This window comes from Brienomyrus brachyistius, unplaced genomic scaffold (assembly GCF_023856365.1).
Source record: "Brienomyrus brachyistius isolate T26 unplaced genomic scaffold, BBRACH_0.4 scaffold104, whole genome shotgun sequence".
Classification (NCBI taxonomy): domain Eukaryota; kingdom Metazoa; phylum Chordata; class Actinopteri; order Osteoglossiformes; family Mormyridae; genus Brienomyrus; species Brienomyrus brachyistius.
This window is the reverse complement of record NW_026042379.1, coordinates 414,097-437,957: the sequence shown is the minus strand read 5'-3', so window position 1 is coordinate 437,957 and position 23,861 is coordinate 414,097. Positions and strand designations below refer to the sequence as shown.

Here is a 23,861-nt window from a genome sequence, read left to right as displayed (position 1 = left end):
GCTGATCAGTCCAGTTTATCGTCCAACTGCAGCACTCGTAGCTCCTGACCACCTCCATATCGACCCCCTCGATGGGGACCAGCTGTAGAGGAGGTCCGGTCCTCCATAAAGTCCACCACCATCTCCTTGGTCATCAGAGACTTTCTGTATGTGGCATGACTCCGAGTTGTACTTGAGGTGTACAGGGTGAACAGAGCAGGAGAGCACAGTTCCATGTGGAGCGTCAGTGCTACTGACCACAGTCTCTGAAGAGCAGTCCTGACATCCCGTGGTCTCCCCATGAGGTAGTCTGTAATCCAGGACACCAGGAAGTAGTCCACCCTCATCTCCGTAAGCTTATCTCTCAGGAAGAGGGGCTTGATGGCGTTGAAGGAGAGATCAAAAAACGTAATACTCACAGCACCGCTTCCCTTGTCCATATGGGAGGGAGCCCTGTGCAGCAGATAGAGGATCATACCCTCCACACCCACCTTCTCCCAATAAGCAGACTGCAGAAGGTCACATGCATAGAGAGCCTGGGGTCTGAGGCCACATCCCACAGGATGCTGAATTGGAATGATATGAGAATTTAATTCATTTCAATTCGGAGAAACACATGAATGTCATTTAATATAGAAAAACATAAGTAATTGAAATATATAATACATTTACTGCCAAAATGGTAGATCTATATACTGTCCCTAAAAGTGCAGAGTAAGTAAACTGTGCTTTAAATTTGCATGATTGTAAGGAAAAGATTGTTCATAACTTATAGCCTGTCCTGTAGATGACATAAGATAAGACAGCATCCTATATATTTATCTCATATGTGACAATGTGACATAGCAGGGGGCAGCTAATTCAGCGCCCGGGGAGCAGTGCTTGGGGGCGGTACCTTGCTCAGGGGACCTCGGTGGTGCCTTGCTGGAAGGGAATTCGAACCTGCAGTCTTTTAAATACAAGTGCATTTCCCTAACCATTAACCACTGCCCACATGATGGCAAATCCAGTTATGGTTTATTCCAGTGCATGCAACTCATTGTTCAATAGTGTTCAATTTAATCAGTAAAGGATCTTCAAAGGTTTTATCATTTAGATTTTAATGTACTGGCCTGAGGTGTTGAGAAAGCTTGTTTGCAGGCAGGTTGTGTTACCTCAGAAAGCTGCTCTGGTTTCCAATCCAGTACGCCAAAGGGTTGGCACCCTCTGATGTTGCTTTGCAACAGGTTAGGGACTAGTTTGACTTTCCATGTAAATAGAGAGTTTGGGACATTTCTTCTGTTGGGTACTGCAATCAGCATAGCCGGCACTGAGTTTTGGGGGAAGACCCACCATGATATGCAAAATGACAGATAAGTAACTTATTTAGATGAAAGTTCAGATATTGTGTTCTTTCGTTGGGAATAACATGACATTTTTATAACGAAAATACAGTATAACGATGTGTATGCTAACATAGATAGTATGTAATTACACTTGCGCCTTTGACAAACATAAACCTTCAATATCTCCAATTGTAACTTGAATTGATGAGTATTAGTGGAGGTGTATCAAAGAATTGGTTGCCTAGGTAGTAAGTACAGTAAGTATCTGAGTTATTACCAACGTAAAACGGTCGCAACTGCATGGTTGGGTTAAAAGGTAAAAGTGGAGATTTTTCTTAGTATTTCAGCTGTAGTTTCTCTGTATTTACCTACTTAATACTTGTGGTAATCATCCAATAATATATTGTAACTTACAATTTATTTACTGGGTAATTACTTAGTAATTAGGACACTGTAATAGGAAGAGTTAGCGACATGTTTACAGCAACCTTCCAATCACAGGAACAGAGGCTTAATGCGCTGAGCCACACACTGAAATGATTAATATATTGTTGCTACATTGATGCACTGTGGCTTGTTGTTTCTATGTTACTGTAAGTAATATAAAAGGGTAAAATGACAAAGCATATTAACAGCAGTGAGGAATGGTTGGGAGAGACTGACTGGAAAGAACTTTGCAGTCTCAGTCTTCAGTGGCGATTGGGGGTTGTGAGATGGAAGCTGCATCTCTAAGGAAGAAGCTGTTTTTCAGTTACGCTGAAGTTCATGAGAAAGTGGGTCACACAGCAAGACGACGAACCCTGAACGCACAAGTCGTTCTAACAAAAATGGTTCAAAGCAGATGAATCATGTTTTGGAATGGCCAAGTCAAACTCCTTACCTTATTCCTGTTAGAGTATTGTGGAAGGTCCTGAAGCGAGCAGTTCAAGCGAGCAGTTCATGCATCCCTGAGCTCAAGCTGTTCTGTAAGGAGGAATGGGCTTAGATTCTAACAACACATATATGTATCGGTGCATTATTTTCCTCAATAAATTAATGAACAACTTCAACGTTTTAGTTACATTTATTTAACTGGGTTCTCTTTATCTAGGTTTAGGATGTATTTGAAAATCTATTTCTTTACATCATGTTTATGTAGAAACAGAAAAAAGCTTCACAAACTTTCTAGCACCACTGTATGTATGTGAATTTGTTTGAATTCGATTCCATTTTAATTCTACATCATTAAATTCAAATTCAAATTACAATTCTGCATCCTGTATTCAACCATAATTCAAATTCAATTCAAGTTCACAAATTGAATTGGAATTTTAAGGTCATTCTAAATGGTACACAATCCTGATTTCAACATTGTTTATCTATTTCCCTATATCCAGCTGCAAACAAAATTTTATATGGTACCACATTCATACTATAAAAATATGAACCGTTGAGACTACTTTTCAGGTAAAATTTTACACGAAAGTGACATATTAGCTAATAAAATCTAAAAATATTTGATGGAAGGTAATATCGAGTTACAGTAGAATAGCATGTCATACAGATGGTATACATCTTACAGCCGCTAGGTGGCGCACAAACACAATTTTTCATGCTCAGATTTAAGCTGCGCAGCTGTCGTATCTGACTAAGGTTATTACGTGACTGACATCGCTGTATTCTGGCGAATGAAAATTCTTCTTATATCTGTGTTACTTTTCAAGGGTGTATAATATGATCGTAAGCTAATTTACTTATTTAGCCATATGATTACATTTAACCGTCTATTTGTTTGTGTGATTCAAGTTATGGTTAACTCAGTGTGTTGGCAAAGCACTGATAGATGCGAAGAAAGGCAACTGACCCAGTAGGATGAACAGTAGTAAATTAGCAGCGGAAAAAAATATTTAATCGCTTCATCAATGGCTGTTGCATTTCTATAGAATACTTAACTGGATGACACCAACTATTCAACCTAACAGTACAAGGTCTGCATGCTATCATCAATTAATAGTATTTGTTTTCTAAAATTTAAGATTCACACATAACCATTTTAAATAAATAATCCATAAACTGCCTTTATTGTCGGTAGTATTTTCTTTTAACAATGGAAAACTTTACTCAAAGTAAACTAAAAATATGCCGTCATATGATTCACTTTGTATGATCCTCTTAAACCCTTATTTCATGTTAATATTACTAATACAGATAAAGAGAAGCATGTTGCTGCAGCCATTAGTCGAATGCCAAGTGGGCGGGGCAATGTGGGAGGAGTTTAACCGTTATCATGTGACACTTCAACCCCAACCATAAACCCCTCGTACTCAACACTGCCCCTCCCACTCGACGCTCTGCTTCCAGCTGTAGCGACATACAGATGTATTCAAAATAATAGCAGTCCAACATCACTAACCTGATCATTTACGGTTTTTGGTAGAAATTATATTTACATGGCAAATAATTTACTAGCAGGTGTAGTTGAGTAATAGACAACCAACAGACCCAAGGGTCATGACATGCATGCAGCTGATTCTGTGTAACCGAATCATTAATTGAAAGGGGTGTGTTCAAAATAACAGAAGTGTGGAGTTCAGTTAGTGAGGTCATTCATTCTCTGAAAAAGCAGGTGTCAATTACGGCCCTTACTTAAGGAAGGGTGGCAGCAGATGCTGTACATGCTGGTCATAGCGTAATTCTCTCTGAAAATCTGAGTCCAGACGTTGTGCATAACAGCATATTTTGATTGGAGAGGGGAAAACATATAAAGTGCAGAAAATCACTTTCTGCAAAGGAATAAATTTGATAAATCATGTTTTGATTTGGAACGGAACGTGCAGTGTTTCCTATACATTTGCTCGTATGGAAATAAAAGCTAATTATAACCATTTTGAGCTGTATTCACTTCTCACACACACTGCTATTATTCTGAACACAACTGTACACTTGGGTGAATAGCTAAGACAGACGTTACACCTTTCATGCCTTACATTCTGATGAAACAAGCAGGCAAGTGTCTCCAGTGACCAGTTTACTCTTTGGGTTAACAGGTTTACTGCAAAGGATTGTGTTAAAATGCACAAAGACCATGTCTGAAGATATACCTAAATTTTCCCCATTTAGGAAACACTGTGCTCGATACCACAGATATCGTGATTTTCCTTTAAAACACACAAACGACCATCTGGAACTCTGATTGTTGCATTTATTAAATACATTAAAATTTGCAATGTAACAAAACTTTTCTGCATATGAAATTCAAAACACAATTTACATGAACAAAAAGATGGCTCACTTCATTTTCTCCATCGAGCGCGTTTGTAACACCAGGACTCTCCTCCACCAAGATCTCCATCGATGCCAGCTCTTCGCTCTAATGTCTATCCATTTCCATTGTTCACAGACTACTTTGTTACAATAAAGAGTGCTAAACCAAAACATGAGGTAAGAAAATGGATTGAAGATTATAGATCATGCAGAGCATGCTAAACGGCAAAAAGAGGGAAAGAAAAACAAGACAAAAAGTAACAATAAAAAGAGCAACATAAAGGATGTGCATTACAAAGTAAAAACTGAATTACACAGCTTTGCTTCTTTGGTTACAAAGTAGGCTGAACAATTTCACAGCTTTTTTTTCGTTTTTTTTTTAATTCCCTCCACCCGAATAATATGCACAAGTAGTTTACTTATGCGCAAGTCTTTTTTTCCAAGACGGGGAAGTATGGCGATTACCTTTCCATTCCATAGATAAAGAAACTAGCAAAAGAAATGAACTTTTTCGTATTTATCAAAATAGTTCACCAAAGATTCATTTAAGATTTTGTGTGACAAGAACTTGTGTTTAATGTACAAACGTGCCATGTTCTTAATACTTTATACTATACAAAATGTACACTCAAACTGGATCTTAACTATTTGTTAAACTATCCCAGTCAAATTGCCTTTAGTGTTAGAATTATGCCAGGATTTACTTTATTGCCCAGATATTTAAATAGATTATGCAATACACCGCCATATCAATGCATAACCAATTGTCTTGCGTATCAAATGTTCAAAATCCAATATTTTTAAGAATGGTTCTGTGACATTGTTCATTTACATTATGAAAATAGCAGCCCAGTAATAAATAAAACAAAGAGTAAAACTGAACTATGGATTTCATGGATTGGATTCATGGTGAAACATAGTGGCCCCTAAAATCTCAATTCTTCAGGAAAGAGAAAGGCTCAAAGTTGACCTCCATGTAAAATGGGACTCTCATCTCGCTCGGATCCTCGTCTTGACCTTGGTAATTGCTCTCCCGCACATCGTGACCATTCTCTGCAGCCAACCGGGACAGTCCCATAACTGGCCCCCATGATCCAGGCCCAGTGTCTTCTCCCATCGCCATCTGCTCAGCCCTCATCCCGTGTTGCAGTGAACACCCCTTGGACAAGGCCTGTCCCAGCGTGAGGTTAAGCCAAAAGAAAGCTCTCACACAATGATTGTCTAATACTGGGATTGACAAACAGCATACACTGAAGCTCTTCACAGGTTGAAGACTGATGGCAAACAAGACAGGCTTTTTAATTTTTTTTTTTCCTTTTAAATTGCAGATTAATCTTTTTTTTTCCCCCTCGCCCACATTTTGTCTGTGGGTAATAAAATGCACTTCACGCTGAGGAGACATTAGGCTGCTGGGGGAGGGTCACCGGTTGAACGCCTTCCTGGGGGGCCACGCTGGCTGGGAGTTGCTGTGGAGGAATGCTATTACATGGGTTGTTCGGCTGGACAGAGAGCTGGGACAGCTGGTCATTGTTGGCCAGCGATTTCAACACTGCGTTCTCTCTCTCCAGCACAGAGTTTCTCTCATAGAGCTCTTTTATCTGTTCTTTCAACACCTCAACCTCCTCGCGAACAGCATACATTAAATGGCTTTTCACCAGATCCTGTGATGTGAAGGGGAAAAACATAAATGTTTATAAAAACATGACAGGAACATAAGCAACAATCACATAAGGTTCAATCAAAATTTTTTTTTAAAAAAATCACAACTACTAATTACACAACAGAAGGAAAGTTTACCATAGTCAGCATAAGCAGGCAAAGTTGCATTGTTTACAAACAAAGCCAATTATGACTGACAAATACAACTTACCATTGCTTGCTCTATTTTGTTATCAATGGCTACAATACTTGCTCCAGATGCACTAGAAGAGGGAAGAAAAAAAACACATTAAACTCTAAAAATCTCATGTGGATATTACATCCTGGGCTGTCAGACCAGGTTCACGTGCACCAGGTTAACAGTAAAACAGCCAGCAAACCCAATGCTAGAATTCTATACAGACTGGTTTTGTCCATCTTCGCTGAAAACCCAAAACTATTCAGCTCACTTCACCTGCTGCGTTCTGCACTTTTTTACAGCAGGGTGCAGCTTCAATAGCGATTACAAATACAGATAGTGATCAACATTATGTGGGAATATTATATTGTCTTTTTGCTTTTAATATCACTAAGCATTTGAGAACTATACCTTGGCATAACAATTTCTCTGGGGGATAAATTAAGTTTTATCAAATATCGCAAGGACCGACATATGACCGATGCTTGTCATCTATGCGATGCACCTCCCGCAAAACGGCCTGTGCTAATGGTGGGCGCTCACAGGCTCCTGAAAGAAGAAATCTAACATAATAAATTGGGACTAAACCGAATCTATACCAAACGAAAAAACCCCACACTGTACTGCTTTAATGCCAACTAATCAGCCAACACAACACCGCAGGAACAAATTGATTTCAACTAAGATCGTGCGCCCCACACGTCGTTAAATAATCTCTCCATCTTCCCTCCCGGTTCGTCAAAAACACTGACCCCCATCGATTTCGGGTCTTAAAAGCAGTATTGAAATATCCCTTTTAAAAATCCATTCCTTTAGCGACGGCATCGGTTACATTTCAGTGTTTCTACGGATGACCGCTGTTACAGCGCCAGATAAATGCAGCTCTCTCTGGCACCCCATATAATGACGCGTTTAACTTACGGTGCTCGGTATCCAGGTTATGAGGCAGACGGTCAGCCATGACGGCATGACTCCCTTATTTCACCTTTCTTATTGATATTTCCAGTTCATCGGCCTTTGCTCTGGCGGAACAGAGAAGCGCGCATTTCACGCCGAACAAAGAGCCCTACTGTACGCAAAACGGTAGGCGGCGCCACAGCTGCATGGATATAATACTACTGGGGTCGTCCGTCAATTAAAAAAAGATCACTGACGTTTAATCATAGCGATAGAAAGTGTGTTTACGCGAACTAACAAACAAAGTTATTTGCTATGTTATTGTATAAATGATTGGTTTTAAGCAGACTTCAAACAGAAACGTTGAATTAGTCGGGCAAGCAGCGGGCGTAGATATCGATAAGTTGTCAGGTAAGAGAATTGAAGCACAAATGTATTGATTTCTAAAATGCGGAACCAAGCAACACTATGCATATATTTAAAAACAAAGTCTAAGGGGGAAATTCAACAAAAATACACGGCATTGCCAAGAGCTCCGTACGTGACGAGCAGCAGGTAGCCCGAAGCGCACACGTGGAGAGACCCCAATATTATGAGCAACATGACTTATGTCTTTAAAGCTTAATAGTTTATTTTTATATATTACAAAAAAAACTAGATATACAATTAACGGTAACTAATGCAATAATACGTGTTTTCAGTCGACGCGTTTTAAGATTGGAAAGACCACTTCTTCATTTTAGTCGTAAAACTTAATAAATAAATAAATAATAAATGTATTATTTTTTTTAAAGTGAGAAAAATAGAAATAAAATACCTGAGCCGCCTTCTGCATGAGCCAAAGTTCCCTGAATAAGTGGGTGAGGATCCAGGTGAACAAGTCAATCTGTAACTCATCTTACTGCGCATATTCACCTTTAAGGTCCGCTTACAGATTTTGTTAAATTACACTAAGTGCTGCTGGTAACGTTGTAGAAGACTATGACGTTAGGGAACAACTCGTCTATTTTAAAAGGAGTCATATGAACAAAATAAATAGTTTCGGGAGGGGTTTGCTGCGCTGCTCCACGCCCCCACCACGTGAACGCCGTCTACGGAGACGAAAATACTGCACAGTCCCAAGACATACTAATAGCTGCACGTTTACATTTTCTTAATTTAACAGCAATTCAGCTGAGCTACACATTCCATTTTATTCACGTGTATACTTGTATAATCACAATAAAAGTACGATTTTAAAATGTGCATGGATACATCTTTCCCATGTCAACTTGAAATCTCCCCGTTCAGGGAAAAAGGACTGATTGAATAAAAATGTTCCACTAAAATATATACCACGAAAGACTACATTTAGTCTTACGACTTCAACCCAGGTTGCCATGTCCTCCTTTCAAACGTTTAAATGAGTGACAAAAACAGGAAATACACAATGTAGTTCTATTTTCACAATAACAAAAAAATAAATAAATCCAATCGAAGCAAATAACAGCTCTGCACCAATGCAAATATTTCAATTATTAAGTCGTTCTCCAAATCTCCCTTTCACTTCTGCAAATCTGTCAGGGTTAAGGTGACATTAACCTCTTTGTGCCCCGTGGTCAAATAGTCTGTCAGGAGGCATTTCAACTCACTGTCATTCCAGTAACCCAATTAAAGGGCAGAAGGGAAAGATTTTTCCCCTATTGTTCCACATTTCAGGGTTGCCTGCATTTCACAAAAAAAGTGACCAAAATAAACGGAGAAGAGAATTCAGAAAACCAGTATGAACACAACCCCACAAAGAAAAGCAAGAATCAATATTTGGTCGCTGAAAGTTACTGACAGAAGATGGCGAGAAATACTGATTTACATAGCCGAAGCATGGGGGATTTGATTATACCACGTGAAAAGCAATCCATGTGATCAATGTGATTAAAATTAATACAGCCATCTGCTGTCTTAATTATGTATGAATGTATGTATGGCATAAACACCGACAAGCGTTTCAACAACTTATTTCTACCATGAACAAGTTTTACTAAAACCGAGCCGCAAAACAACTTTAAAATAAAATAAAATAAATGAATGAAACGGTAAGAATGAAACGAATTCTCCGTGACACCAGTTGAACAGAAAACCAGCAGTACTACAAAAACCAATTTGGTGATATATCCAATTTCTGAAAACTATTCGCTTAACGGAGCATATTTAACTGCTTAAGTTGAAAACTTTATGGAAATCGTTTGAACAAAACTTGCAAAGCTTGAGGCAGATATGCCTAAACACTCATGACAAGTGTAAATATGCAAGAGAATGGTTAAAGTAACAAAATTCCTTGAGCCGCCCCAGTCTAAACAGGGATTTAGTACTTATACTGAACCTTTCCAAGCCACATTTTGCTCAGTAATGTTTCTGCAAAACAAAGATAAGCAGCCTTAGGGAGTCTGGAGATGGACACGTTTATAATGAAGCTTTCATTTAAATGCAAATGCTAACTGGTAAACAGGCGAAAGATGCCTGTATAAAGCAGACCTTCCGTTCACTTGTACGTGACTTTACTCGTGTCGACTTTGCGCCCAGTACAGTAATGTGCCTGAACATGGAGGAGTACACTAGATATTTGGCTAACCCATATGCTCCGTTTCGGAAGTGCTAATTTTTAGGGGGTTAATGAAGAAAAACAAATCAGAATGGGAAGTCCAGTCCAAATCTCTACGATATGTCTGCAACGATGATTCAAAACCCTCAATTGAGCTCAAATTTAACGAGGGAAACGGGGGGGATCCAAAAATGGATTAAGCATTCATAAATCACAGGGCCTGTCACATCACTTACTGAATATCACTGAAAGATTTTATCATGCTAAGATCTTAATTTTAGTTGCCTAGAGTCTGGGTGTATTACAAAATTAAGGCACTTCAATACTAATATCAATCATGTACAATCAGATTAATAGAGCCGCATGAAATCCCCATGTTAAAGGTTTCTGTATTGTATCCTACACCACATATCTAGACCACTAACATTTGAAGGGAAAAACAAACGGGATATTATGGAGTGTTGAACATAATGATGTACTTTGGAGAACCCTGCTGTTGCGTGATTTTGCATAATTCAAGGTTTTTACAGAAAGACATCTGTCATATTATAGCAGAAATGCCTGAATTTGTATTCCGCTTACTCAGATGGCAAAGGTCTACTGCACATTTAATCTGTCGAACCAAGGAATTGCAGCTGAGACGGGGCACCTACACCTAGGGAAGATTTATATATTCTTTTTCTCCTCCAAGCAAGGACAAAACATTCCCAGAAAAAAAGTGATAACTAGAATTATTTATATAATAAAACGGCAAAAGTTTTCTGCAGGCCCTTGGTTTGCTAAAACAGATTTGTGACCAAGTGCAAGCGATGATTCTCTGAGACACTGCAGAACCAAAGAACTGATTCACGTGTAGATGTCTCTGGTGAGCCAAGACCAAAAGGCCTGCCCATCTTATGTCACTTTAGGCTGTTGCTTAAGGCCAGGGTACAAACCTGTTTATGCGGCAGATCTGTGCTTTAGAGTAATACTACACACATCATGTGGCAACTTCCTACCGTATTGGGGATTCAACCTCAGTCTTAACTATCTATCCCTGAAAACAAAAATTGATGGCAGGATGGAATCGTAATTTTCACACACGACAGCACATTAAGCATTCTTCCATGTACTTCAACTATTTTAAGAAAGAGGCCCAGAAGACTGCCATTTTAGCTTGGTTGCACTGGAATTTTTACATTGTCCTTTAAGACTGTTCTATCCAAATGTCCTGTCATATTTCATCCATCCACTTTCAATAACTGCTTATCCAATACAGGGCTGTGGTTAACCACAAAGCCTATCCAAGGCAACTCAAGGAACACAAACACACACTAGTGGCAATGTACAGACACTTTCACGTCAGATGAGAGAGAATCCTCGACAAGTACTCTTTGTATAAGGTGTCTCATATAACCCCAAGCTGAAACTTGTGGTGATGCTGCAGGAAATTCAGTAAGGAAGTTAGTATCATATAATGATTTAATCCACCCAGTTTCCAGAACCCCTTATCCAAAGCAGGCCTGCAGGAAGCACAGGATATGAGGGATTGTACAAGGAGAGAGAGAAACACTGGATGGGATGCTAGTTTGCCATAGAACAAGCAAACACATCAAGGACAAAACAGACAAAATCAATGCATACAAACTGCATGTCTTTTGGACTGTGTGGGAAAGCTAGATCACCCATAGAAGAAATCCACATCGAAACATGGAGAACGTGCAAACTACACATCACATTCCACAACCCCAGAGAAGCAAGGTTATAAACAGCGAGGAGTTACTTCACACTGCCTGTCATTTTTCAGCAAAGAAGAAAATCTTGTTTGTGACAACACCAACATTAGGCAAAAAAACAGATCGGACAAGCAAGGAAGCACGCTCAGCTAAAATTGGACAACATTTTGCATAGATGACAGGCATTTCGCTTTCCGTAAGTCATACATTTTCAAAGTGCTCACCAAAAATCAAGTTATTATATAAACGATGTAGGGGGATGAATGGACTTGTTCAGTACAATAGAGGGAGAAAAAAAAAACAAGTGACCCACAGCATCTGAGCAACAGTGATTCTTAGATTTCTAGACCTGGTGAAACTACACGACACTTATGGATTACAAGTAGCAATAAGTATTAAAAGCAAAGAGACACTGTACTGCTGGAGAGTCAGATATCCTGAGATGCTGATGATTCATGTCAACTAGGTTTGTCAACAATGACATGTGTGTCAAAACGTACACTTATGGAAAGCAACCGTCTCTCACCGCACATTACACACTAATATCTACTATGCATTCTAATATCTACTATGCATAATACCTTCCCCATCTCCAATGAATGCATCAATCAAGTAACTCATAGTGCTCAAATTCCCAGGAACATACGCAGTTTTATCACATCCATACCCATACCAGGATAAGTAGCGAGAACTCGGGGGATGGTCCTAATTAAAGGCGTCAATAGCGCCCTCTGGTGATTGTGATAACCCGCAAGGACGGACACTCCAACCTAGTTTCATATCACATAATACAGCACCAAAAGTAACAATTGCCCTACTACCCCATACAAGCCTTCTCTCTTCAGTGAGAAGCCCAGTTAATTTTAATATAGCCTCCCATTAGTCAGCAGCCACAAGTGTGTGTTAGTCACACAAACAAGAAGGGGGGGGGGGGATAAGCATCTTGAAAAATATTGTCAAGGTTTGTCAAAAACTGTCAAGACATTCATGAATATGCAACCCATATTTTATTAAAGGTGTTTAAGCTTTCGCATAAAAACTGCCATGTTGGAAAAACATGGAAACCAATCTGCTTTCGATTAACTATTAATATACGATTGTTAATATACGATTACGAATACTTACGAATACGATTTATGTAAACATGGTTAAGTTACACTGGATCGTAAGAAGAATGCCCGCTAGTAATCTTCCATTAGCAGCACCAAAACCACAACGCTATTTGTTAATGCGTCCCAACATGAAAAAAATAAGCCATGTGACTTTAAGAATGAGGCGTTATGAATGCCAGAGAGTCATACAGCATGTGCTGTTGAGGGTGTGATTTGCCTAGGGAGGCATCCCAAACATGCTGGTACCATGCACACACAGGGGCTCGGTGCTAGCTCACACACAAGGATCATACCTATGACTGTGGCTCTTAGAGTCCCGTAACTTGCTAGGGGGAAAGGCTTGGTAGAAAGCTGTGGAGGGGTTCCTGCACAAATCAAGATTCAGAACATGAGACGCATGACCCACAAGTGGCAAGGAGAGAGCATTTCAGAGCCTGCCATGAACTGCGGCAGCTTATCGGCTTACTCTACAGCACTAGAAGGCTGCATTTCTGTACTCCAGGTCTTGGCAAAGGCGGCCATTCATGAAAGTTCAGAATCATATGTATTCTTAATTGCAACGTAATTTCTCCATGCAATGATCGCAAAAACATCACCATAAGCAGACAGTTATAAGTCACGACATAAACAAAAGCCAAACAAAACGAGCGACAACAGGAGGTATACAAGAGCTCAAATGACCATTTTCACTACTTTTCCAGATAGTGGATTTGCTTCTTTACAGCTGCCTTGTTAAATATGTCCCTTCCAGTTTGCTTGTGGAATAGGTCAGGTGTTATGTTTGCTTACATCCATAACGTACACAACCTGAATCATCACACAACAAAAGAAAACCGCTGCCACACTCTGGAAATCTGAGAGAGAGAGAGTTTGGATTAACCCGAGAACCGACTTTCAGACAGAGAAGTCTTCATTTAGCATTAAAACCAACAAATACTGATGCAGATACACTGACAACTTATTACAGCTGGTTATCCAAGTATCCATCTCCCACCCGGATATCCAGGAAAAGGCCACGTTGGGGGGGGCGGGGGCTGGAACCTATCCCAGGCAGCATGGGACGCAAGGCTGGGGAACACATTGGGCAGGACACCAATCTACTGAAGCGCGCACATGTGTGTGCTTACAAACACACACCACCCAAAAACCTGCCTTCAAATGTGCCTTCAACGGACTTAAATTCTAACAACAAGCAATGATGCCCATAGGGGGATTCCGGCCACACACAGCATTAGGGACGTAACGACTACATTTTACGTGGCCAATCCCGATTTTTTTAAGCCTCACCTACCAATACCGATCCTGGCCAACCCCAAGTTTCTTAGTTTAATAACACTTAGCAGACTAAACCTTTTTAAAAAAAAAAACACTCCTTTAATGAACTTAGCTTTCTGCAAGCAAAATATTTTAAATAACCTTTTCAAATAAAAAGGGCTCCACAAGCGTCAAATTAAACTGGGTGTTCCAAATGCTTCTGGGGTAGTTCCTCCACGGACAACTTTTCGTTCACATCTTATTGTGAATCTAACGTCTCCGTCCCACATTGTAAGGAATCTCCAAGTGTGGAAGATGCTGCGACCGAGGGTGATGCGCTCTCACATATATACATACCCAGTAGGGGTGTAACAATACACAAAAATCACGGTTCGGTATGTGCCTCGGTTCGGTGCGTTTTCATTACAGCAAGGGTAAAAGTAACAAAAATGGCTTTTTTAATAGTGGTTTACTGAACAAAGTATGACCGCTTTTCTTAAACGAAAAAGTTTCTGCAGCAAAGCATTCCCTTCTCTTGGGGATTTAATGACATCATCAGCGATTAGTTGACGTGGACTCGACTTTCACTGCATAAGCTTAACTGTCGACTTTTTATTTTTCCTTTTCTTCTTTTTTCAGTCGGACAACCCCGACTACATACCAAATGACTACCTCATTAAAGTCCCAGAATGTCCAATACAGAAACAGCTAGTCAGGTCTTTAATCTTTCTGGCCTTTGATTAGAATCATCCCCGTCACATACAGGATGGTTAAAAATGTGCATATTAATTCAGACAGACAAATATCCACACATATATCAAACTCCATCCTGAAAACTAACAGGCCTGGATTGTTTCGAAACCTGACACAAAAACCGATTGTTTGGGAAGTTCTGCTTAAATAGGTTTAGAGATACTCCATCCAAAATAAAATCTTATATAATAATTGATTGCAAATTGTGAAAAAAATTATTTTTTGGTAAGAAAACACCAACTCTGGCATACAACAGTCCCAGAGAACTGTGTTTTATACCCAGGGATATACATATACTACCCGTCAAAAGGTTTTTCGCACACAGTGATTTTCTACATTTGCATGTCATTCACTTAACACTTAGCAAAGAATATTAAGTGTGTTTTTAGTAAATACATTTACATCATGTTCACCATGAGTACCTTTATTAGCAAGAAAATGTCGTCTCTGATTCAAAAATAACCTCCTCTAGCAGTTATAACAGCAGAGAATATTCGAGGCATTCTTTCTACGAGGGACATTAAATACTGCTCTGTTTCATGGGATAAAAAGTTAACTAGTACATTTAAAAGTTAAAGGACAGCCTACAATGAGACTATGACACCGCCACCCAACCATGTAATAGGATGTCAGACATGCACTGTCACATACTCTTTGCATGTTATGAAGGAAACTTGTTTTATTTGACACAACTTAATTTATAATCGTTCAGTCAACAGAGATAGGCTGATCAAGTTTGATAAACTACATTATTTTCTGAGTAGTATGTTTTGATATCGCACTTCTTTTGCTATGAAATGCTTGCCTACTGACAGACTAGCATTATTCGGCAGTGCTGCAGCCTTCCTTACTGGAATTGATTTGTTTTTCAGAAACTCTTCATACTACAATACTTCATGTCTCGCCTTAAGGTGAGCAATCATATTTGTTGTATTGAAATGCTTATAGTAGATCCACCTCTTTACATTTTAGCAGAGCAATGTTTGCAAAATGCATTTCTAATTTCCAACATTTTCATTAACATTAAAATAATTCCACACAGCAGACATTTTTCTAACCGTTTAGTATGTGGGTATGCAAAGCAATTAGAGTCACCATTTTAAAGGGAATTATCGGCAGTAAATATAGGCCGATTATTAAGCATGGGCCAAGAGCCGATTGTTGCTGTATTGCATGATACTGAGAGCTGGCCGATAGAATCGGTGCACTTCTAGTGATTATGATATTTGCCATAACCGAGCAGCCCTACTATGGGATATTCAATGCTAAAATTTTGTCAGAAATTGAGGAATTTGCATTTGTATGCATCAATACAAAGAGATATGCATACAGCAGCAGTATAATTTTAAATAACTCAGATACCCAAATGATCTGAGAAATCATATCATATGCAATTAAACCAAAAATGTGATTTTTTTTTTTTTCGTGGGCGTAAAACCACCCAAAAATGGAACGTTGTAAGGCAATGAGGGAAAACCCAAACAGGAAAGGAGAATTGTAAGTAAGGGCCATGGTGATTTCACAATTACAGTACTAAACATGATGCGTGATAAAACTGCACTTTCACTATAAAAATTGTTCCCATTTAAGAGAAGTGGCAAGACGATAATACCAGAACCAAAATCCCCTCAAACCACTTAAATTAAAATCTGACAATAATAATCAAAAGGCGTTACAATCCACAACAGTGGACACATGCCTAGCTAAAAAGTTATAAACACACATTCTTTGAGAATGAGCATGTTGCGATTCATTTTAGTCAGATTTATTCAATAAGACAAATTAAATTAAATCCCTTCAAGGATTAGTTCTTAAAAGTTTTCAGTTAGCAATTTTCTTATATAGCACCCTTCACAACATAGCTGGCCCAAACCACATAGATGTAAACTAATACAACTGATGTGCAAAACTAATAAAAGTAACTCTGCACTAAAAAATAAATAAAAATCTGAGCAGAATAACCAGACAACAGCAAAGGAAACAAAATCCTATATAACCATTTGGCTCGGGGAGAAGACACCTACAAGTCAAAAAAGATTATAGTTGTTTCAGAAGTAGAAGTCATGAAGCAAACGATAACGGTCACCAGATCGACAGGTCGCCTGCTAGCTGCACGGCATCCGGGGCAGATGTTAATAGGCACCATCTTAAGGAAGATACAGGGCTTCCCGTCCGCAAGTGATAAAATGCTAGCACTTCACTTTAATTTAAAGCAGGCCAGCATTTACATTGTACCCTTTGACTTACTATGCTGTAGAATCAACCACCGATTCCCCAAGCATAGTCAAATACCAAAACCCCTCGCACACTTGTAGAGGTGCTAGAACATTAATAAGTCACTTCAACTCGCTTTAACATATCAGGACAAATGCATATAACGTGGAACTAGTCCATAAGCAGCATGGGGGGTGGAGGCCCCCCAAGGTGACTCAGACACACCTGAAGGTGCTTCTTGTCTAGTTGCCATTACTCATGTCTACGCAGTGTACTTTCAAGCAGAGCCCATCCTATTACCACACCGCAAACCTCGTCAAGGTGGAACAGGCACACCTGCCACTGACGCACAGCACCCAAGACCATTTTTATGGCCACCAATTAATGACAGTCAAAAGTCTAACTTTACCATAAAAACTGAGATGACTTTTTGTTAAATGCGTTTCATGAACTTAAGTTTCACAGATTATGCACGTGCAAAAATCCTAGAACCATTTAGAAACAGCAACATGGAAAAAACCATAAACACCTAATGTATATTTTGTTATTTCTCTAAAGGACAATAATGAATGAATTTATAATGTACGCAAAAAACTTGAACAATCAATCATGAATAATCCCAATATCCGATCTGAAATTTCATATCCAACAAAAACACATTGCAAGCCCAGATAACCATTTTCATCAAGTGTTCAGCAGAGAGACCAAGAAAACTTGTTCATGCCATTATTATATGTGTACATAAGCCCACTGTCCATTAAAGCTATCAGAAGATCAGTCAACCAAAAGACAACTTTTTAATGTTCGCATTAATTATCGGTCTGAAGGCTCCAATCCAGCACAGCAATAAACACGACTGTAGAAACAGATTCCAGTGAAGAAGCCCACGTTGGACAGAGAACAGGTCAGCGGTGTTCAAGAGCCCGGCGGACGGGCAGCTTCCTGCAGGAGGGCGTTGTACAATCGGGGCCATTCAGGCAGCTCTTGGAACTTAGCCCTGGAAGTTTATATGGGTCAGCTATCTGTGGAAAAATGATCTGCTCTTGTCTCATCTCCAAGGCCCTGGAAAATCCCTTCTGGACGCGTGGTTCGAGAGCTTTCAAGCAACCACACAAGCCGCTGGAACTCTGAAGAAAAAATGTGTAACGATTCCTACACTTAAAAACACGGAGAGGGGGCACCAAAAGCACCGTTTTACTGATGGTAAATTCAATGTTTTCACATTCTCTGCATCCAAATAAAATCATATAATCTAAATCAGACATTGAACTGATTGTGGTGATTTTCATGAATTTACTCATACACTATACTAGCTCTCTATCTCAAAAATACTGCCATTCCAGTCAGCATCACTACAGCGGCAAGGCTCTTACCCATTTCTATTTCAAGTAATTATAACTGACTCAATGTGAGATCATGAAGGCACTGTCCCTGGACTTGTACACCTGTGATTTTTGATTCCAAGTGCCCACGTGGTTCTCTCTTATCCTCATGCATGCATGACGAAGAATCCTGCAGTGTTACCCCTGATGTAAAAACAGCATTGACCCTAATCCTACACAGTGGTTACTAAAGAATTATCAGAGGTAATGCCTCCCCCCCCCAAAAAAAAAGTACTCAATACTGAACTTTTCACATGTTACTTTGGGACCAGTCACCCCATTAACATCCATATAAAATTAGTTCTCATAATGCATCTAATGAGCCTTAATGAATCAATTAATTTAATCCTGTTTCTAGATGTATGCATATTGAAAGTTTTTTTACTACCAAACTTCACAAAATAAAGGCTTCAGTGCCAGAACAACATGCAACACAAAACAACCCTCCAGGACTTCATGTGGAGCTTATCAGCTCACAGAACACTAGGGAAGGACTACTGGCCGATACCCGATAGGGCAAGTAGGAAAGGGCTCGCTAATCAACTGAAAAAGGTGTCCACAGAAGCTACTGACAGATGCCTCTAGTCAAAAATTCCAACATGCAAATTGCACAGTCACACATAATGTGACAGGACCTTTTTGTGTGGGGGGGGGGGGGGACATCCAACTTAATGTTCTTTAAAAAGAAAATGTCATCGACCACATTAATAGATTTTTTAACATCTTAAAGTCAATTATCGACATTCTCTTTCACTTTATGGAAGGCAGTTAAACTTACAGGAAGCCGTTTACTACTTGTGACTCAGGAAAGTCCACCTTTACTACAGGGCAAAGAAGAATTCCCCAAGGAAAGTTGTAAATTCAACTCATAAAAACTTACAAAAAAAAATACAAAAAAAACCATCCACAATACTCACAGCATGAGCAGGATTTTTGGTGAGACCGTTAACTTTCATAGCACAGCACTACGGCACTTTTACTAGCTTGCAGGAATCCCGTACTTGAATCATTACTTGCAACGTGTTACAGCTCACGATTGTGTATTTTAATTAAATGCAGATCATAATGCTTTACATATTACAGTGATTAAAACTTGCTCAAAACACCTCAATGGTAATAATAGATATTGCCCATAACACAAGAGGACGCTTTGTGACCAAGACGGTAAAATCTACAATTTAAGGTTTTGCATGGTATTTTACAGCTGCTGCACCCAGCTGCTTCATTACCTCCATGCATGTGCATGATTAAACATTTTCGATAACACATTCACAGAAATAGCCACATGCACATATACACATACATATAAATCACCATGTGAATACATCTTTGCAGTACCCTTCCCCCATGTGATACTGGAAGGATATTCTATTTTTACTCAGTCTACAAATGCAGTCACAGCCAAGAACCAGAGCCAGGTGGGTTAGAAGGGTACATATCGCAAACGTATCGTTAATGTTCGGGGACTGAAGTCATGACTGGGAACAGGAAGCATGCTCCTCCACATCATGCAGAGAACAGCAGCTCCCCTCATGCAAATCAGCAACTCCTTTGGCAACAAACATCTGGAATAAGTGAACACGCCCCCCCCCCCCCAAACACACACACACCCCCCCATCATCATAAATGTGTTGAGCTCTTGCTTCTCCTCTGTAGCACTCAGCAAGACAAACACAAAAATGAGGCACAAAGGACGCATAACTGCTGCTTACTTTAAACCAAAAAAAGAAGTCAGTCATGAAGAATAATTATAACGCCTGCTTGGCGGGTTTAACGTTCTGCACTGAACTGACAAGAAACTAAAAAGGACCGGAGATAATGCAACCCACTGGACTTCCTTACTGGCAAAAGCAATGCATACAATTTCCAGCTATATCTTAACATAGCAGAAACCTCCAACTTCAAAATAAAAAGGGAACTAGAGCAATAACTTAACATAAATTATTCAAGGACACCACCCCATGGAACAGATTCATCACAGGACAGCAAGGCGTGCCCGCATCAAGAGGTCTGTACGGCAGCACCCCTAATGAAAAACGGTCCTTAGCCCTTACACACATTCCTTTCCCGTATGCCAGTTGCTCCTTGTCTGACCCAGTTGTTCCCATTCCAGATTTCCTCTACGACGACAAGCTGGAGGAAGCACGGCTCAGGTTTCCGTTTCCATGTGCTATTAAAACAGCAATACCACGGCAACTGGTGTCACCCGAATCCTCCGAACGGGATCACCCGCTCGATGCCAGTGGGCCATTTTTCCCTCTCTTTAGGATGCTCACAGTGGTGAATCTTTTTTCAATGCATCTCTGCCTCACCAAAACCGGAAATGGACTTAATAAAATCTAGGAATGATTAACGATGGCATTCTGGATTCTAAACACACAACACTACTAAAATATAAGGCACATACTGGCACAAATAGTATGTATTACTTTTATACAAAACTAAAATGGAATACAAACTATATCTACACATACACAAATACATACACAGACACACAAGATATATTTATGTTTATTTGCATATAAAAATGTTTTGTATATCTGTCAAACTAGTGACACTACCACCTAGTCACTTGAGTGTTAATATATCCGACTTACCTGCTAAAACATGTAAACTAATTTCTGCAATAAAGTTTACCCTGGAGTGTACAGGAGTGTCATGACAACAGGCAGGTCTGATTGCTGCCGAGATTCCTCCCATCGCTGCTTGGGATATACACCCACTGGGTCTTACCTGTCATCATCTCCATCGATGGTGATGGACATTCCAAACAGGCTGTTCACAGAGGGTGTCGTTAACTGTAGGCTTTCTGGGATCAGAGGCTTCATGACATCTTTTCCAGAGATGACAGAAGGCTGAGGTAGCGCATCAGACTTCCTCCGGTTCTCCTCCACTTGGTTGCCTGGGGCCTGGCTGAAGGTGGCAGGGATGTTCTGAACGGCCGCCCCAGACAGACTTCCACTAGGGACCACCTGCGGCTGGCTCTGAAGAGACGGTCCTGGAGTGGGCGCCGTCTGATTTGCCATAGTCAACGTAGTGCTGGGGGCGCCAGGTACCGCGGCAGGCACGTTTTGAAGGCTAGAGGCCACCGCATGGGAATTGATGGAAATGGACTGGTTGCCAGCCACTCCCATAGACTGGCGTGGAGCTGCAGCAGGCTGCTGCTGTTGGGCCACCCCGCTTCCCAAAATGCCTTGCTGTGGTAGGTGACCTTGAGCGGGCGCAGACTGGCCACCCGGCAGCGCCACGCCGGTGGAGCCTACCGATGAATCTCCAGCGGGCCCGATGAGACCCAACACCCCTCCAGAGGCGGGCGTCATGACCGGGGACGGGCCCTGATTGACCGACGGCCCAATCGGGAGGGATGAAACAGGGGCAGCGGCGCTTGGAGGCTGCACAGTTGACAGGTGCTGTTGCCGGTAATCCGCCTGACCGGCAGGTATCAGAGAGGGCAGGTGGTGACCCGCCTGCGGCTGTGTTGGATAAGCAAACGGCTGGGCCTGCGTCACGGGCGGCATGCTGGGGGACTTCTGCTGCACCTGCTGCACGTTCGCATGCATACCATTGGGGGCAGGCAGGAGATGGGTCGGCGGGGCGACAGGCGTCACTGAGACCTGCGTCTGCTGGGGAGTTGAGACCGCTATCGGCTTGCCGCCGGGGACAATGCCATAGCCATGCCCTACCACCCCACTAGCAGGCTGGTGCCCAACACCTAGCTCCGCAGGAGGCAGATGGGCAGCAAAGGAACTATCTGTGGCAGAGTCAGGGCCCTGGGTGGAGTGCGCAGCGAGTGCTGCGACCGAGCCCCCGGTGGCCCCCAATCCGCTGTCCCTCTCCGCGCCGTGATCCAGGGCGTTGCCATGCCTAATGCTGTCCACAGTCCGGGTGATAACTTCCGAATCCCTTTCATAAAACTCTGTGCAAGTCCACCGTCCCCTTCTGAAGGGCTCTCCTGATCCATGATCGAGTTTTATGACCCTGAACCGTGAACTGCAGCTGCTGGCATTAGCTACCGAACTAGCGGCAGGGGTCACAGCGGCTGGCTGCGAAACAGGCGCTGTCATGTGAGCCGCCCCCGCAAGAGAAGCAGGCTGCTGCATGACCCCCACTGGCGCTGAGGGTGGCTGGCTGGGGGGTCCACCGGCATGTGCAACACCAGACATTGCTGTGCTTCTAAAACCAAATCCCCCATTCAAAGGACCAGATACCGTCTGTAGATGCCCATCTTGAGGTATATGTACTGTCGTGGTGCCGGGGGCCTCAGCCTCCGTAACGTTATTTAGGGTTTCTTCAGACGAACTCCGGTCACAAACCTCCGGCTCGAAATCGGCCCGTGACACATCAAATATTTCAGAGGAAACATCCTCGGTCCTCGATTCGTCCGGATCGTCTAGACTTTCAGTGTCGTCGGTGATGCTGCTGGCGGCCACCTGAGCCTGTGTCACACTGGTGATCTGAAAACAGCTCTTCTTTTTCACCGGCATTTTAGACATTTTAGACGCTTATGCTGATAACGACACTCGCTTGTCTGGAATAGCCGTCTGTGAAGTATCCGCTTAACACAGAGCTGACAGAACGAAACACGGTGGTATGGTAACAAGTTCACAGTCTATAACTGTAAGCGGGACTACTATGCGTCATCTTCCTTCCTCTCCAACCCGGCCGCATTTTATGGCTTTAACATAGTTAGGCAACAGCAAATCTTCTCAACTCCAACGGCGCAGACACGACAACGCGGCAAGCTACACACCGGCTTCTCCGCGGCAGACTCGAGTCTCTCTCCGGTTCGTGAGAACCGGCCTGCTCCACAAGGCAGCTAACGTTCCGGCTCCGGATTTAAGAGCAGGCCGCTGTCGCAGATACGGCTCAGCAGCCGTTACCGCTACTTTAGTCTGAGGCTATCCTGTTCCCCACTACTCTTTAAATGAGCATTTTTTTAAACCTGGAAACCAGAACGTTCCGTATCATGACAAGCACGTCTTTCAGCTACGCTTTATAAGGGAAAGACTATGTCTAATAAATGGATTTAAGGTATCCGCTCAAGCTTTCCCGCACTCCAGCTTCGCTCTTCTCTTCTCTAGCATCCAGGGGGCTGAAATTCATAGACCTACTCCCCTCCTCTCCGGCTCGATAAGATGGCTATGAGAAGCACCGCAATGCACTCTGGGAGGACTGCGCGTTGACGTACGCAAAGCCATAGAGGAATACCACTTTATACGCAATGTAGGAAACGTTCGTATTGGGTGACGTCAAGCCGGAAGAGGAAGTAGACGTTGCATGTGTCATTCATCAGTTCAGTAGGACCAAGGAATTCAACATTAAATATATATATACGTATATAAAATTTATTAAATATACATATTAGCCATTCATAATTATATTTTATTTTATGTTGTTTTTACTTAAAATCAATCATTAAGTGCTATAATTTTATAAAAAACAATTCCAGTTTTCCATATTGTGATATTCAGGATGGCCATCTCTCACGCATCTGGCGTGCAACGCTTTCTGATTCTCCTGCTCACACAAGAAATCTTACGGCAAATCTAATATTACATTATAAACCTAAAAT

The 23,861-nt window shown here is 41.3% G+C and overlaps 1 protein-coding gene across 2 annotated transcripts; it reads right to left on the bottom strand.

Moving 5' to 3' along the window:
• Positions 1-4,471: 4,471 nt before the first annotated feature.
• Positions 4,472-23,470, bottom strand: LOC125727590 (TSC22 domain family protein 2-like). Of its 2 annotated transcripts, XM_049004419.1 has the most exons (4): positions 21,023-23,470; positions 12,980-13,051; positions 6,418-6,469; positions 4,472-6,208 (listed from the first exon to the last, which is right to left on the bottom strand). In XM_049004419.1, the coding sequence occupies exons 1-4, from the start codon at positions 22,780-22,782 to the stop codon at positions 5,933-5,935; spliced, it is 2,160 nt and encodes a 719-aa protein (XP_048860376.1). In that variant the 5' UTR covers positions 22,783-23,470; the 3' UTR covers positions 4,472-5,932. The 2 variants fall into 2 exon arrangements, with proteins under 2 accessions (XP_048860376.1, XP_048860377.1); XM_049004420.1 differs by lacking the exon at positions 12,980-13,051 and having other exon boundaries at positions 21,023-23,469.
• Positions 23,471-23,861: the final 391 nt, after the last annotated feature.